Here is a 12,218-nt window from a genome sequence, read left to right as displayed (position 1 = left end):
ACGTAAAGTACTTTGTCATTCGTATTCTACACAAATCAATTTGAATATCAATGCTCCCATTCCCCTAGACGAATTCTCAATTCAATCCTCCCTTCACAATTGAGCAAAATGGCCAAATGCAGCCACACCTCATTATACAACGATTGCAGCCCTGCCGCTCAAGATGCAGGCTTTAAAAGACCACCGATGAATAAAATTTTGGCAGCGATTTCGCATAATGGCAAACGACCCAGAGATCCTGTGCTTCAACAAGACGCCATGAAGAACCCGTGGACGTTTCCCGGACCTTTGGTGCTTCCAGATGACGAACTGGCCGTGGAGCCTGATGATGATGGACAGACATTCAAGGAATGGCTTGATATGGATGAAGAGGAAAGAAATCAAGTCACAACAGAAAAGAAGACTATTTACGTCATCTTACCGCCTACAATTCCTCAAGATTTGGAGGAGACGATGAAGGATTGGCATAAACCTGTTCTGCCTGGAGCATCACCTCGAGATTTGAATAAGTGGACGTCTTCGCCACCTCAAGTAAACGATTTGATTAAATATCTACGCGCCTTTTATCATGGTATGGACGTTGTGCAGTATCCTGAGACCTTCACATGGCGACCCTGGGACGAGAAGCCAAAAGCAAAAGCACGCTCAAAAACAACAAAAATCGGATTGGAAACGCCTGGAGAACCAGAAATATGGGACGTCAGATGTCGACCATCTTTGGACGGACGTGCTAGAATGCAAGTCAACTTGGACGATGTTGCAGATGCTCTTCTCCAAAGAATATCCAATGATGCTTACGCTGTGATCATGCTAACCGACTATGACTTGTATGAAGATGAGGATGACGACTTTACAGTTGGAAGAGCATGGGGTGCGAGTCGAGTCTGCATCGTTTCCTCTTTTCGATATAATCCTTCTTTGGATGCACCAGCTGGTATAGATCGAACGCACATGTGGCCGAACTCTCACTGCAAAACATTCGTGGATAACGAGTGCAAAGCTGCTACAGAAGAAGGAGAACCTCGTGTTGCGAAAAGAGCGAAGAAATCGAGCAGTGCAGCCTATGGAAAACCACCGCCCGACTCTGCACTCAGCCTCGCCGTCCAAGCAGCAAAACGAGTCCCCAAGCTCACAACAAGAGATGAACTTGCAAGTTACTGGTTCGCCCGTCTAGCCGTCACGGTATCACACGAACTAGGTCACTGTTTCGGCTTTGCACACTGTCCGTATTACGCCTGTGTCATGCAAGGTGTGAATAGCGTCCGACAAGATGGTCAAGTACCTCCTTACCTTTGTCCAGTATGTTCAGCCAAGTTGGCCTGGGAACTTGGACCGTTATTGAGTGGTAGTGGAAGTCTGACTGAGAAGCAAAGGCTTTGGGTTGGAGAGCAGATTATTGCTTTGAAGGAGTTTTGTGGAGGATGGAGTCATGTTTCTCAGTTTGCGGGCTTTGAGGCTTGGCTAGGGAAGGGGTTGGATGATATGAACGAAACGTGAGGATAATTAGAAGGTATTTAATATTGGTGAGCATAAAGACTGTACTGTATACAACCTCACAATATACAGGCAGCATTTAGGTAGCATTGTAAATACAATCATTCGTATCTTGGAATCTAAAAACATAGATCAATCTAAATTAATCAGAAACAACGCTTCAAAAGTTCGTGTATTTACTGTGAATCAACTGCCTTATTGGGAGCCTTATCATCATCCTGGGTTCCGGCTTCGGCATGTCGTGCTACTGTCTCTCATGGTACTAATTCCCTTATTCCCCGCTCCATTATAAATCCAACCTCCAACAACAATCTCTAATTTTTTTCACAATTCATCAATTGAAAGATGGTGCTTAAATCATCATCAATTGCTGTGCTCGCCACAGTCGCTGGCGCATCAGGTTTTGTGTTGGGTCCTTTTGGAGGTACACAGAAGCCAATTGGTGGCCAAGACGCCATCAGTAGCGGCTTTACATGCAACCTCCCACCGGTTCTCACACCAAAGAATGATGGACTTCCTGATGCCAGCAGTCTTTTTTCTTCAAAAGAGGCTTTTGATACACAAGTTAAGCGTCATCAGGCGATTGTTCGCGTTCCGTCTATCTGTTATGATGATCTTGGTGATGTAGATAAAGATGAGCGGTGGGCTCCGTTTTACGATTTACATGATGCTTTGGCCAAGACATATCCCGCCATGTAAGTCTTTTACTCCATACGTCTTATTCTGAACAGAAATACTCACAAGATATAACAGACACAAACATGCGAAGCTTGAAAAGATCAACAAGTTCGGTCTTGTCTACACATTAGCTGGAAGCGACTCTTCTCTCAAGCCCTATCTCCTCGCAGCTCATCAAGATGTCGTTCCCGTGCCAGACCCATCAACATGGACTCATCCTCCCTTCGACGCCTACTTTGACGGCGAGTGGCTATGGGGCCGCGGTTCATCGGACGACAAGAACAGTCTTACAGCTCTCATGTCAGCCATTGAGACTCTCCTCACCAAGACTGAATGGTCGCCCAAGCGCACTTTGATCCTCGCATTTGGTTTCGACGAAGAGTGCTCTGGTCCTCGTGGCGCTGCCAAGATTGGAGAGTTTCTGACGGAGCGATATGGCGATAATGGAATTCCCTTCATTCTTGATGAGGGCGGTTCGGGAGTTCATCTCGTCGACGACACGCTCTACGTTCTTCCTTCAGTGCAGGAGAAAGGCGCGATTGACATCTGGGCTGAACTCCGTGTCAAGGGCGGTCACAGCTCTATTCCTCACCCACACACCGGCATCGGCATCATGTCCGAGATTGTCAGTGCCCTCGAAGCAAACCCCTACTCGCCTGCTATTGTCAAGGACAGTCCCGTGTACAACCACCTTGTGTGTCTTGCACGTCACTCACCAGATGCCCACCCCAAGCTCAGCGAACTCCTCAAGAAGGACGACCTCGAAAAGCTGACTTCTGAGCTCATCCGTCTCGACCCAAGCGCAAAGTTCACCATTCAGACAACGCAAGCCGTCGACATAATCAGCGGAGGTCAAAAGATCAACGCCATGCCTGAAATTGTCACATTGGGCGTAAACTACCGTGTTGCACCTCAGGATAGCCACGACAAGGTTCAGAAGCAGTTCCTCAAGAGCATTGACTCTGTCGTGAACAAGTATAATCTCAGTGTGAGTGCTTACGAGGATGACAAGAAGTACAGTGCATTTGCTGGCGTCGATAGTGAGACGGGATATGACTATGATGGTCATCTTAAGCTCACGGCTTTCAAAAATTCTGTCGTTACACCTGTTTCGCCAACAAGCGGACCCATCTGGGATATTTTCTCAGGAACGATTCAGCATAGCTTTGCTTTTGATGGTGGAAAGGTTGTGCCTGTGGGTGAAATCATGACTGGCAACACCGACACCAGACATTACCTGAGTAAGTTAAAGTACCCTGACAGATATGAACAGTCATGCTAACGAATTATAGACCTTTCACCAAACATTTATCGATGGACGCCAAGCCGACAGCGGGGTTCAGAAAACATCCATACAGTCGATGAGAGAATCAGGATAGACTCGCATATTGACATTGTCAAGTTTTACTACGACTTGATCCGCAATTTTGACGCGGCAGACTTTTAGGAGGGCGGCATGCATATCATAGAATTCTAGGGTATCTTATTACATCTGAATCCGAGCCCAACGACTTGATCATCAGACCTCTTGTGCAAGCATAATCTGTGCATCTTGCCCAAACATGACCTGACTCGGTTACTCCTCATACCCGCATCAACGCAATTGAGGAGCAGCCCTTTCCTTGACCGTCTCTGCTTGCATGTGCCATTAACCTCTCCCCGGGTCTTGTCCGAGCAACCCCCACGCTTCCCCGCATGTCGGACACTTTGTGAATATCCCCACAGTCTCCTCAAAATGAGGGTCAGAGGGTGTCTGGCGTGGGGTCTGGGCATGCAATGCCGAGTGGTTTAGCGGCCTCAAAATCGCTTGCTTTTTACTGTCTTTCCATCTCTTGTTCCGATGGCCTATCCATGATCAACAAAAGTCCGATGGTTTGCGGTGTTACGACTCCTAGTCGTAGGGAGTGAGCACTTCATATCGGATTTGGGCCGTCTGGTGCGGCAGAAATAGTAGTTCAACCCGGTCAAAAGGGATTGAATGCATGTAGAATAAAATCAACTTTTGGGTATCGTTTTGTGCTCTATGTGAAGTAAACGTTATTCTCACGGAAAGCCAAGATGAGCTTCAAAAAGTCATTCTCATCACACTTGACGGCTCGGGCCTCGGCAAGGTCGGTGGACTCGAGGACATGCTCAATCTTGGTTCGGATCAAGTTCTTGAGAGATGCCTTGCTGACGGGGACACCGCACACGGTCTGCTTTGAGTCGGCTGCCTTGTCGGAGGTGTCCATGCTGTCGCGGAGCAGGTCGAGATCCTTCTCGCTGACCTTGTCTGGGTGCATGGACGTCCATGTGATCCAGTTGCGCTCGCAAATCTCATGCGAGTCGAGGAAACTAGCTCGCAGCGTTTTGTTCTTTCGCGAGAAGCAGATGCGCAGCACTCCGTCCAGCTCATCTAGACCAACAGCGGGGACATCTGTTCGAGGCTCTATCCTCACGACAACGGACTCGACCTCGGGTGGAGGGGAGAAGTTGTTCTTTCCGACCTTGGCGACCATGGAGACCTTGGAGGTGAATTGTGTGTTGACCGAAAGACGAGAGTATAGCGAATCACCAGCACGAGCGCACAATCGCAGTCCGAATTCTCGCTGAACCATAAGAATGCTAACGCGAGGTGGCTTAGGCATGGAAATAAGCTTAGAAACGATAATGGACGAGATTTGGTAGGGAGTGTTGCTAATGCAGACATCGATAGGGGGGAGAGCTTGCACAACGTCAAGCTTGGCGAAATCGCCCATGATGATTTCGAGTTTCTGCTGCAGAGGTCCACCCTGGACTCGTTTCGTCAATTCAGCAGCCATTCTGGTATCGAGTTCGACAGCCTTGACAGCCTTAGCCTGCTCCAAGATTCTCGTGGTGAGGACACCAGTTCCGGGACCAATTTCGAGGACGGTGTCGGTGGGCTTGAGGTGTGCTTTTGCGACGATTGTGTCTGCGATACCAGGGTTCTTCAAGATATGCTGGCCGATGTTGGTGTTGAACTTGAAGACCCTATTTGCGGCAGGCTTCTCGTAGGGGCCCTTTCGGGGGCCAGAACTCTTGCCTTTTGTCGCTTTGGGCATTTTTGCGTTGGGATATTCGATATTGATAGACGATTTGGGTTGACGATTTTCACAACTTTTTTTTTGGTGGTTTCGCAGAAAATCGTAGGGTGGGGCGAAATTGTTAGGCGGTGACCATCTTTTTTCTTGGAGGGGCATCAAGCCGGACTAACTATAATTCCGGGCGGGTTTAGTTTAGTTTCGGGCATGTCACTACAGCGTAGTGCACCTCTACACCTGGAGACAGCACTGGAGGTCCTATAACATTGGAGTTTTCTGTTCAAATCTCAACACCTTGAACATGACTGTTTGACATGACCTCTAATGATGATTGTGTACCTCGATAGAAGTTGGATACTGTCGCATTGGACAACCTCGGCTCCCACGCCACGAATACAACTCATCTATGCTGATCGGACTGACTGCCCTCACCTCGTGAGACCTGCATATCATCGAAAAGTACTCCTCCAAATGCGGAAATGTCAGACGTGCCTGGATACCACTCCAAGTGACCACGAGACACCCTATGCTTATTCTTTTGGTCTGTCCAATCCTCTTCTTCTCTGATTCCCGAAATATGCCACCGTTAATGAACGCATCCGAATTCGTTACACGGCATACGTGGGATATGGCCACTTTGCGGGGAATGGTAGTTTCTATAGGGTAAAAACACGCAGAGAAGTGAAATACTAATGACAAATATGTCTGCAATAACTGTTCATTATGATATATTACATGCTAACATAGGTAATTATGTACTACAGCAGCATGTCAGAATTGTAACTGTACAACTGTGTACAGTATCCCCAACGCCACAACACCATCTCGTGCTTGAAAGTCATACATCGTCATCATCATCATCAGCAGCCGCTATGCAAACCTGCTTTTTGTTTTGTCTTTTCCCCGTCAAAACGTGCTTTTGCTTCCCCAATCATAGCGTTGTCTCAAGATCCATCACTTCTTGGAAGCCAAGAGCAATGGTATCTAGATCCTTCTGAGACGGTGCAACGCAGGGTCGTCGAGGCTCGCCTCCATAACCACCAAAGTGACCTAGCGCTGCTTTCACTCCTACAAAACCAGTCTGGATCGCCATCCAGTCTGCCTTGGCTACCTTGGCCTGCAGTTGTCGGGCTTCCTTCCAGTTGCCTTCATCGGCAAGCTCTGTGATCCGGACGCATGCTCGTGGGCAGAGATTCGCTAGACCAGAGATGGTACCGTTACCGCCCACCGCGTGACCCTGCAGGATAAAGTCTGCACTGCCGCCACCAACGAAGAAGCCTTCGGGACAGTCAGCCACGATACGGGCAAGCTTGCCAGTGTTACCGCATGTCAACTTGACACCCACAACGTTGGGGTGCTTGGCGATGCTGAGAATCGTATCCGAGGAGAGATCCCGTCCAGCTGCAGCACCAGGGAAGTTGTACACGAGAAGAGGGATGGGACTCTTGTCAGCAACGGCGTAGAAATGCTGAATGACAAGATCATCGGGGAGAAGACCGCCATAGTAACTGGGAGGTAGCACAAGAGCATGCGTGGCACCGGCCTTGCCAGCATCTTCGCACAGCTCGGTCGTTTCTCGTGTGCTCTGAGCGCCACAACCAGCGATGAGTGGAACGCGAGTGCCGCTGGCTTCGTGGATGATGGTATCTCTAGCAACACGGATGATGGTTGTGCGTTCTGATGGAGAGAGATGGGCACATTCGCCATTGGAGCCGTGAACAACGATGCCAGCTACTCCAGCCTCGAGCAACTTGACAATGTGTTTCTCAAGAGCTGGAACATCGACTTCGTCCTCTGGGGTGAAGAATGCAAGAGTAGGAACGTAGACGCCATCGCCGAGGCGTAGTTGGGATGCTTTAGGAGAGCCCATTGTAGGAGATTCAAGCAATGTTGAAGGCATAGAGGGTATAAATTCAGTATTAACAGGATAAACGCTGTCTTTTATACAAGCAAAGCAGACAAAGGGCAAAAGACGAGAAGGAATAGTCTGATGGGTATTAGATCCATCGCGAAAGTGGCCGGCGTCAGCAGGTCTTTTATGTCCAACCGAAAACAGGAAGTGGCGCGCTTGTCATGAGGACATTCACTTGTTTCCTAAGCTTTTGGAGATTTCCCGATTCAAGCGTCCTTCAATTCATGAAAAGCGTGGGGGTCAAAAGGGCAGCTAAAGAGCCAAGGGTTAAGAACAAGGATTTGTTAGTCTAGCTCGGGGTTCAAAAAGGCGGGGGAAGTGATTGTCTCCGGGGGGTCCGTAGACTTGCACTTTCACACCCCGGCCGAGAGACTCCGGACCGAACCGGTGACCTCGCCTGATTCTGATGGAGACACGCGAGTCAAGAGAAAAGACACGATGTTTATGGAGACTCAGTGGGGGTTTATTACTTGGTACAACAACAAGATTTATATCGTTAGCGACAGTCAAAAGACTTGATCAGTGAAAGGTATACAATTTACAATACAAACCAAGTCCCTAACGCCACCAAGATCCAAAACCCGTACCAAGGCAGAATGTCGAGCATATTCAATGGTTGCCCTCCATCACATTCACACAACCATTATCCCCGCAGAAGCAGGTACCGGTCCGTGATCACAGTCGTCTGATCCCTCCACAAGTCGTCTAAGCCTCACAACTCACTGTTTAGTCCCTCTGAATTTGGTTAATTGGGGAAAGTCTCGTAATACCCCCCACGCTCTACACGACCAATGATGCTTCCGAATTGTGATGTAACGTGAGAGGGGAATGGAACGGACAACAGAGGAGGGGGAGACAGTCCCCCGGGTATGGAATTTGTATGTGCATCTAGAGCGTGGGGGAGGATAATGAGGAGGAATGTTGTGAGGAGAACATACTGTTGGCTGGTTTCTGTGTCTTTTTGTCTCTTTTTATCCAGAAAAGAGCTATCGAAGCCAAAAAAGGGAAATTATTAAGTATAGTTTACGGCTTGTGAAATAATATAGACGTAATTAAAGTTGATCTTCCAGTGATCTGATACAAAGACCTTGAACAGACGGGCCACTGCAGACTATTTTCCTCACGTGTGTTCAAAGCGTGGGGGTGCGATTTTATGACAGCTTGTACCATGGAACTATGAAAGTTATGTAGCATCAATAAATAAACCCCATCTGCTTATGCTTGTGGATCTATTTACATGGTGGTTTATTCCCGAGTCAAGCATGCGACAGCTTGCCTCATCCAGTCACAACTTGCCAGCTATAATATTTGTCAACTTGGAGAATGGACAAGAACATATTTCACACTATGTAGTACATATTACAGATATAGTCTTGAACATGGCAATCACACCAGCTACACTCGTCCTCCAAGTCGAGTCTTCCATGCAAGGTATCCAGCATATCCCACAACCCCAGTCAAAGCCAATCTTCCCACAGCAGAAAGCAAATTCTGGTTTGCTCTCTCCTTGCTCTTCTTCCTCATAACTACACTATTCTTACGGAACGTCTCGCCGTCGTTGAGGTGGGGAAATGGTGCAACAACCTTTTTACCAGTCTCTGGATCCTCAACCTCGGGCACGGGAACATCCAAGTACTCGCACAGCGGCGCCCATCCCTCAGTGATGGTGTACTCGAAGCGACGCTCTTCAGGGATACGGTCGCGAAACTCTTGGTACTGCGCCTTGTACCACTCCAAGGCCTTGTCCTTCTCATTCCCGTGATCGTACTTTTGTACTAGCGATTTCATAGATTTGCTATACTTTGCCATGTACTGAATGTTTGAATCCAGCAAAAAGCAGTAAATCATGCTCAGCTTAGTCCAGATATCCTTGGGGGACGTCAACAAGTAAATGCTGTTCAGCACACTCTCGTACCACTTCTCAGGATCACGGTTGAGGATGATGACTTTGGCTTCGGGGTAGAGCTCCGCTAATTCGGCGCCGAAGAAAGCAGCTGGAACGTCGCACACGGCTTGGCAGTCGCCGAGAAGACGGTCCCAGTCAGCACGGGTGAAGGAGCCTTGTCCGGCGTACTTTGCTTCGAAAGCACGGATCCATTCTGGGGCGCGAGATGGGTCCTTGATGAGTGTTTGCATGTGGTAGCAGTCGTGGAAACCAAGCTGCCAGAGGGCGTTTCTAATACCTGCGCGCGCACGTATCAACAAGTGTTTCATCTATCCAGTAGCAGGGGTGGACACAATTCGTCTAGATACGAGATGAGTCAGATGAACGGAAACATACTCAGCGTGCCTGTGCGATGAACGCCACAGACGATGACGCGCATAGGTACAATGCGATCGGGGTTCGCGTGTGTAGACACGGACCCATGAGTGGAAGAGGCCATCTTTTGGCGAGATGATGATGGAAGGGGGATAAAATTATTGATGCCCAGATATTCAAGGGTATAGACAAGAGAATGTAACTGAACAGGCCTAACCTATTTCGCTTGACTGGCGCGCTTGAGCGTTTATCTCTTATGCATTGATTCACCTTGTTCCTTTGGTGTTTTGGGGTGGATGTAGGTAGCTACAACAAGGGAGGGAAAACAAGACCCAGTAAAATCGAAGAGTCGAGACTCGATTACTCAGGATCCTGGACTAACCAATATTGTCAACACCATGTTGATATTTCCATTGATACTGGTATTAGGGAACTCGCTTTACAATTGAGTTGTAAAGATGATTAATTGTTGGAATACTCTAATGGTATGTTCTGACGGAGTATCCTGTCTAATGCTCTAAGACTGTACTATTCCTCAATTGACCTCAGGAATAGACATTGGCCTCCTCGAATAATTGACTATTAGAATTCATAGTATCGGGCTGTCGGGTTATAGGGTAACATGCGGATGATTGCCTTTCACATTAACGGTAATAAAAGACCAAAATGGATTGTTTGTTTTATCAGGCCTATTGAGCCTGTATCTTAATACTCGAGATGTAAGAAAATCTGAAACTCCAAGACCAACATGACAGAAATGCATCGTCACGTTTAGTGTCTACAAGCACATATACTGCTCCACTAAATCTGACTCCCCATCCCCACGTCTCAAATCTTTCTACCCCTAGAACGGATAACTCAGCATCCGACGCCTCAAGGAGTCGTTTACCGCATCAGAGTTTCCAGTTGTTTATAGAATTTGTAGTTATTCCCTTCAAAACAGTTACCAACTATACTATTCTCGGTCGACTTTTCCGAAAAAAAAAAAAGTCAAGTTGGAAACCGTTTCATCTCAATACAACCTGAACACCAGGCATTCTTCGTGTCATCCAATCTCAGTACACCATTTGCCTGATGTGAGGCCTGGGTTTATGCCTGTCACCGTTCATGGCCAAGATGTTCTGGACTATAGCAGTCCCCAAGTAAGCATCTATACAGTTGCGGTGGCTATAGCCTAATTTTCCCAACAACACCAGGGCCAATTTCGAGACGATGCCTCGGTAAGGGGGGGAATATACCAAGAGTTTCCAAACGTTTGAGAAAGCGCTGAAGAGGGCATCGCAGGAGGACTCTTGAAAAAGTATAAGATACCTTCATAGGACGCCCAGTTTTGTTCTTGCTTCTTCAGTTCGATACTCAACACCATTTCAACTACCTACTATCTTCAATTCTTTTCTCTTCCGCTGGTCGGCTGGTCTACTTTCACATCCCATATCTTCTTTACTACAACCAACTAAACAAAACAAACCTCTTCTTTCAACTTCAACAATTCAAAATGCAGTTCTCTCTCGCCACCCTTGTTTTCGGCCTCGCTGCCATTGCCTCTGCTGGTACCATGGACGTTGAAGGTGTCCGCAACGCTCCTCGCAGCGCTGTCAACGTCCGTCGCCAGAACGACAACCGACCTGTTCCCAACGGAGCATGCTGTGTTGCCAACACCAGCTTGAAGCAGGATACTTGCACCGCCGCCAACGGCCAGACTGGTCGCTGCGTGCCCGGTGGAAACAACTGTAAGTAGTAGCAGGGATGTCTACTGTATCAATCGCTAACAATTATTGCAGGCGGTTCTTCCCTGAGCTGTGTTGAGCAGTCCAACCTTGAGTGCGATAACAACGTTATTGAGCGTGGAAGCTCCCTTTGCCGTGCCCGAGCCGGTAACGGTGGTCTCTTTGACGGTGCCAACATCATCCAGAACCTTGGCCAGGCTTCTGTCAACTAAGGGTCCGTTAATTGAAGTGATTATGGGGGATAAGTGAAGGAGCTATGGAATATGAAATGGATCTACCGGGTCTGGATAGTAGGTAGTTCGAAATATATAATAACCTCAACTTGTGTTTCTTTGGTGATGTGAAGATATCTATCGCCAATAATAGTACTTGTCCAGATCGTTCTAGTTGAAGCTTTATCGGCGCTTGGACCCGCTCCGCTCCGAATAGCCCGGCATCAGGGTATTAGAAAAATTGACCGCTGGAAGCATACGAGACGAAATTAGTAGGTCACTTTATGCTCCTTAGGCTATAGTTCTTAGACTACTTATTCTTATATCCTAAAATTGAGGAGGCCAGCTTTTCTGCTACCCACTGGCCCGGTAATGCCGGGTGGATCTATCTTGAGCGTCTGTTTTGAAATGGCGATAGATAAATGGATCTTTTCGCCATCCCTTGTCCTTGTTTATGAGTTGGAGCCCAAGGGTTGCTACACTAACATGTGATTGCAAACGGATCCACAGAGGAAAGAGATAACATGCAATATTAGAATATCTGGCGTTGTGAATGAATGTCACCATTAAAGTAACCCATTGAATTGACTCACCGTCAAGTTACGCGTCATGATACAAATTGTCATGCATATCATCATATCATATCAGGTACTGCACACTAAAGAGACATCAGTTCAGTTGGTGCTTGGTATCTGCGAATGCACGTCAACATGCATATCTTGTGGTACCAATATAGAAACCAAGACTGTTGATCGACTGCCAGCCCTGCATGCACAACAGTGACAACGTGGATCTGTGTTGAGATGGTGTGCTACGGGAATTAGTAGATACTAAACTAAAGTTAGTAGATGAGCCTCAACATTCCAGTTCATCAAACTTAAATAGCGCCTAATC

General features: G+C 47.6%; 6 protein-coding genes across 6 annotated transcripts; 3 read left to right on the top strand and 3 right to left on the bottom strand.

Annotated features, from left to right (window-relative positions):
• Positions 1–10: 10 nt before the first annotated feature.
• On the top strand, positions 11–1,643 carry EDB82DRAFT_512004 (uncharacterized protein). The gene has a single exon (XM_025737244.2). It carries the CDS (start codon positions 109–111, stop codon positions 1,495–1,497), a length of 1,389 nt encoding a protein of 462 aa, XP_025592124.1. The 5' UTR covers positions 11–108; the 3' UTR covers positions 1,498–1,643.
• A 78-nt stretch (positions 1,644–1,721) lies between these two features.
• On the top strand, positions 1,722–3,694 carry EDB82DRAFT_512001 (uncharacterized protein). The gene is made up of 3 exons (XM_025737243.2): positions 1,722–2,189; positions 2,248–3,413; positions 3,465–3,694. The coding sequence occupies exons 1-3, from the start codon at positions 1,840–1,842 to the stop codon at positions 3,617–3,619; spliced, it is 1,671 nt and encodes a 556-aa protein (XP_025592123.1). The 5' UTR covers positions 1,722–1,839; the 3' UTR covers positions 3,620–3,694.
• EDB82DRAFT_511999 (S-adenosyl-L-methionine-dependent methyltransferase) lies at positions 3,695–5,313 on the bottom strand. Its single transcript, XM_025737241.2, has one exon. It carries the CDS (start codon positions 5,232–5,234, stop codon positions 4,194–4,196), a length of 1,041 nt encoding a protein of 346 aa, XP_025592122.1. The 5' UTR covers positions 5,235–5,313; the 3' UTR covers positions 3,695–4,193.
• A 567-nt stretch (positions 5,314–5,880) lies between these two features.
• On the bottom strand, positions 5,881–7,253 carry EDB82DRAFT_292383 (uncharacterized protein). Its single transcript, XM_025737240.2, has one exon. It carries the CDS (start codon positions 7,111–7,113, stop codon positions 6,145–6,147), a length of 969 nt encoding a protein of 322 aa, XP_025592121.1. The 5' UTR covers positions 7,114–7,253; the 3' UTR covers positions 5,881–6,144.
• Positions 7,254–8,334: 1,081 nt separating this feature from the next.
• EDB82DRAFT_511995 (P-loop containing nucleoside triphosphate hydrolase protein) lies at positions 8,335–9,678 on the bottom strand. The gene is made up of 2 exons (XM_025737239.2): positions 9,407–9,678; positions 8,335–9,308 (listed from the first exon to the last, which is right to left on the bottom strand). Exons 1-2 carry the CDS (start codon positions 9,507–9,509, stop codon positions 8,521–8,523), a joined length of 891 nt encoding a protein of 296 aa, XP_025592120.1. The 5' UTR covers positions 9,510–9,678; the 3' UTR covers positions 8,335–8,520.
• A 968-nt stretch (positions 9,679–10,646) lies between these two features.
• On the top strand, positions 10,647–11,501 carry EDB82DRAFT_292354 (uncharacterized protein). The gene is made up of 2 exons (XM_025737238.2): positions 10,647–11,115; positions 11,167–11,501. Exons 1-2 carry the CDS (start codon positions 10,881–10,883, stop codon positions 11,322–11,324), a joined length of 393 nt encoding a protein of 130 aa, XP_025592119.2. The 5' UTR covers positions 10,647–10,880; the 3' UTR covers positions 11,325–11,501.
• The last annotated feature ends 717 nt before the right edge of the window (positions 11,502–12,218 follow it).

This window comes from Fusarium venenatum (genome assembly GCF_020744135.1).
Source record: "Fusarium venenatum strain MPI-CAGE-CH-0201 chromosome Unknown EDB82scaffold_4, whole genome shotgun sequence".
Taxonomy (NCBI): domain Eukaryota; kingdom Fungi; phylum Ascomycota; class Sordariomycetes; order Hypocreales; family Nectriaceae; genus Fusarium; species Fusarium venenatum.
Note: the sequence above shows the minus strand (reverse complement) of the source record. Positions and strands in the feature narration are given on the sequence as shown.

Coding starts and splice junctions, on each gene's coding strand:
- EDB82DRAFT_292383 (XM_025737240.2), bottom strand. CDS start 7,113: ATGCCTTCAACATTGCTTGAATCTCCTACAATGGGCTCTCCTAAAGCA.
- EDB82DRAFT_512001 (XM_025737243.2), top strand. CDS start 1,840: ATGGTGCTTAAATCATCATCAATTGCTGTGCTCGCCACAGTCGCTGGC. Junction 2,190..2,247: donor GCCAAGACATATCCCGCCAT/GTAAGTCTTTTA, acceptor AAGATATAACAG/ACACAAACATGCGAAGCTTG. Junction 3,414..3,464: donor CGACACCAGACATTACCTGA/GTAAGTTAAAGT, acceptor AACGAATTATAG/ACCTTTCACCAAACATTTAT.
- EDB82DRAFT_292354 (XM_025737238.2), top strand. CDS start 10,881: ATGCAGTTCTCTCTCGCCACCCTTGTTTTCGGCCTCGCTGCCATTGCC. Junction 11,116..11,166: donor CGTGCCCGGTGGAAACAACT/GTAAGTAGTAGC, acceptor CAATTATTGCAG/GCGGTTCTTCCCTGAGCTGT.
- EDB82DRAFT_511999 (XM_025737241.2), bottom strand. CDS start 5,234: ATGCCCAAAGCGACAAAAGGCAAGAGTTCTGGCCCCCGAAAGGGCCCC.
- EDB82DRAFT_511995 (XM_025737239.2), bottom strand. CDS start 9,509: ATGGCCTCTTCCACTCATGGGTCCGTGTCTACACACGCGAACCCCGAT. Junction 9,309..9,406: donor TCATCGCACAGGCACGCTGA/GTATGTTTCCGT, acceptor GTGCGCGCGCAG/GTATTAGAAACGCCCTCTGG.
- EDB82DRAFT_512004 (XM_025737244.2), top strand. CDS start 109: ATGGCCAAATGCAGCCACACCTCATTATACAACGATTGCAGCCCTGCC.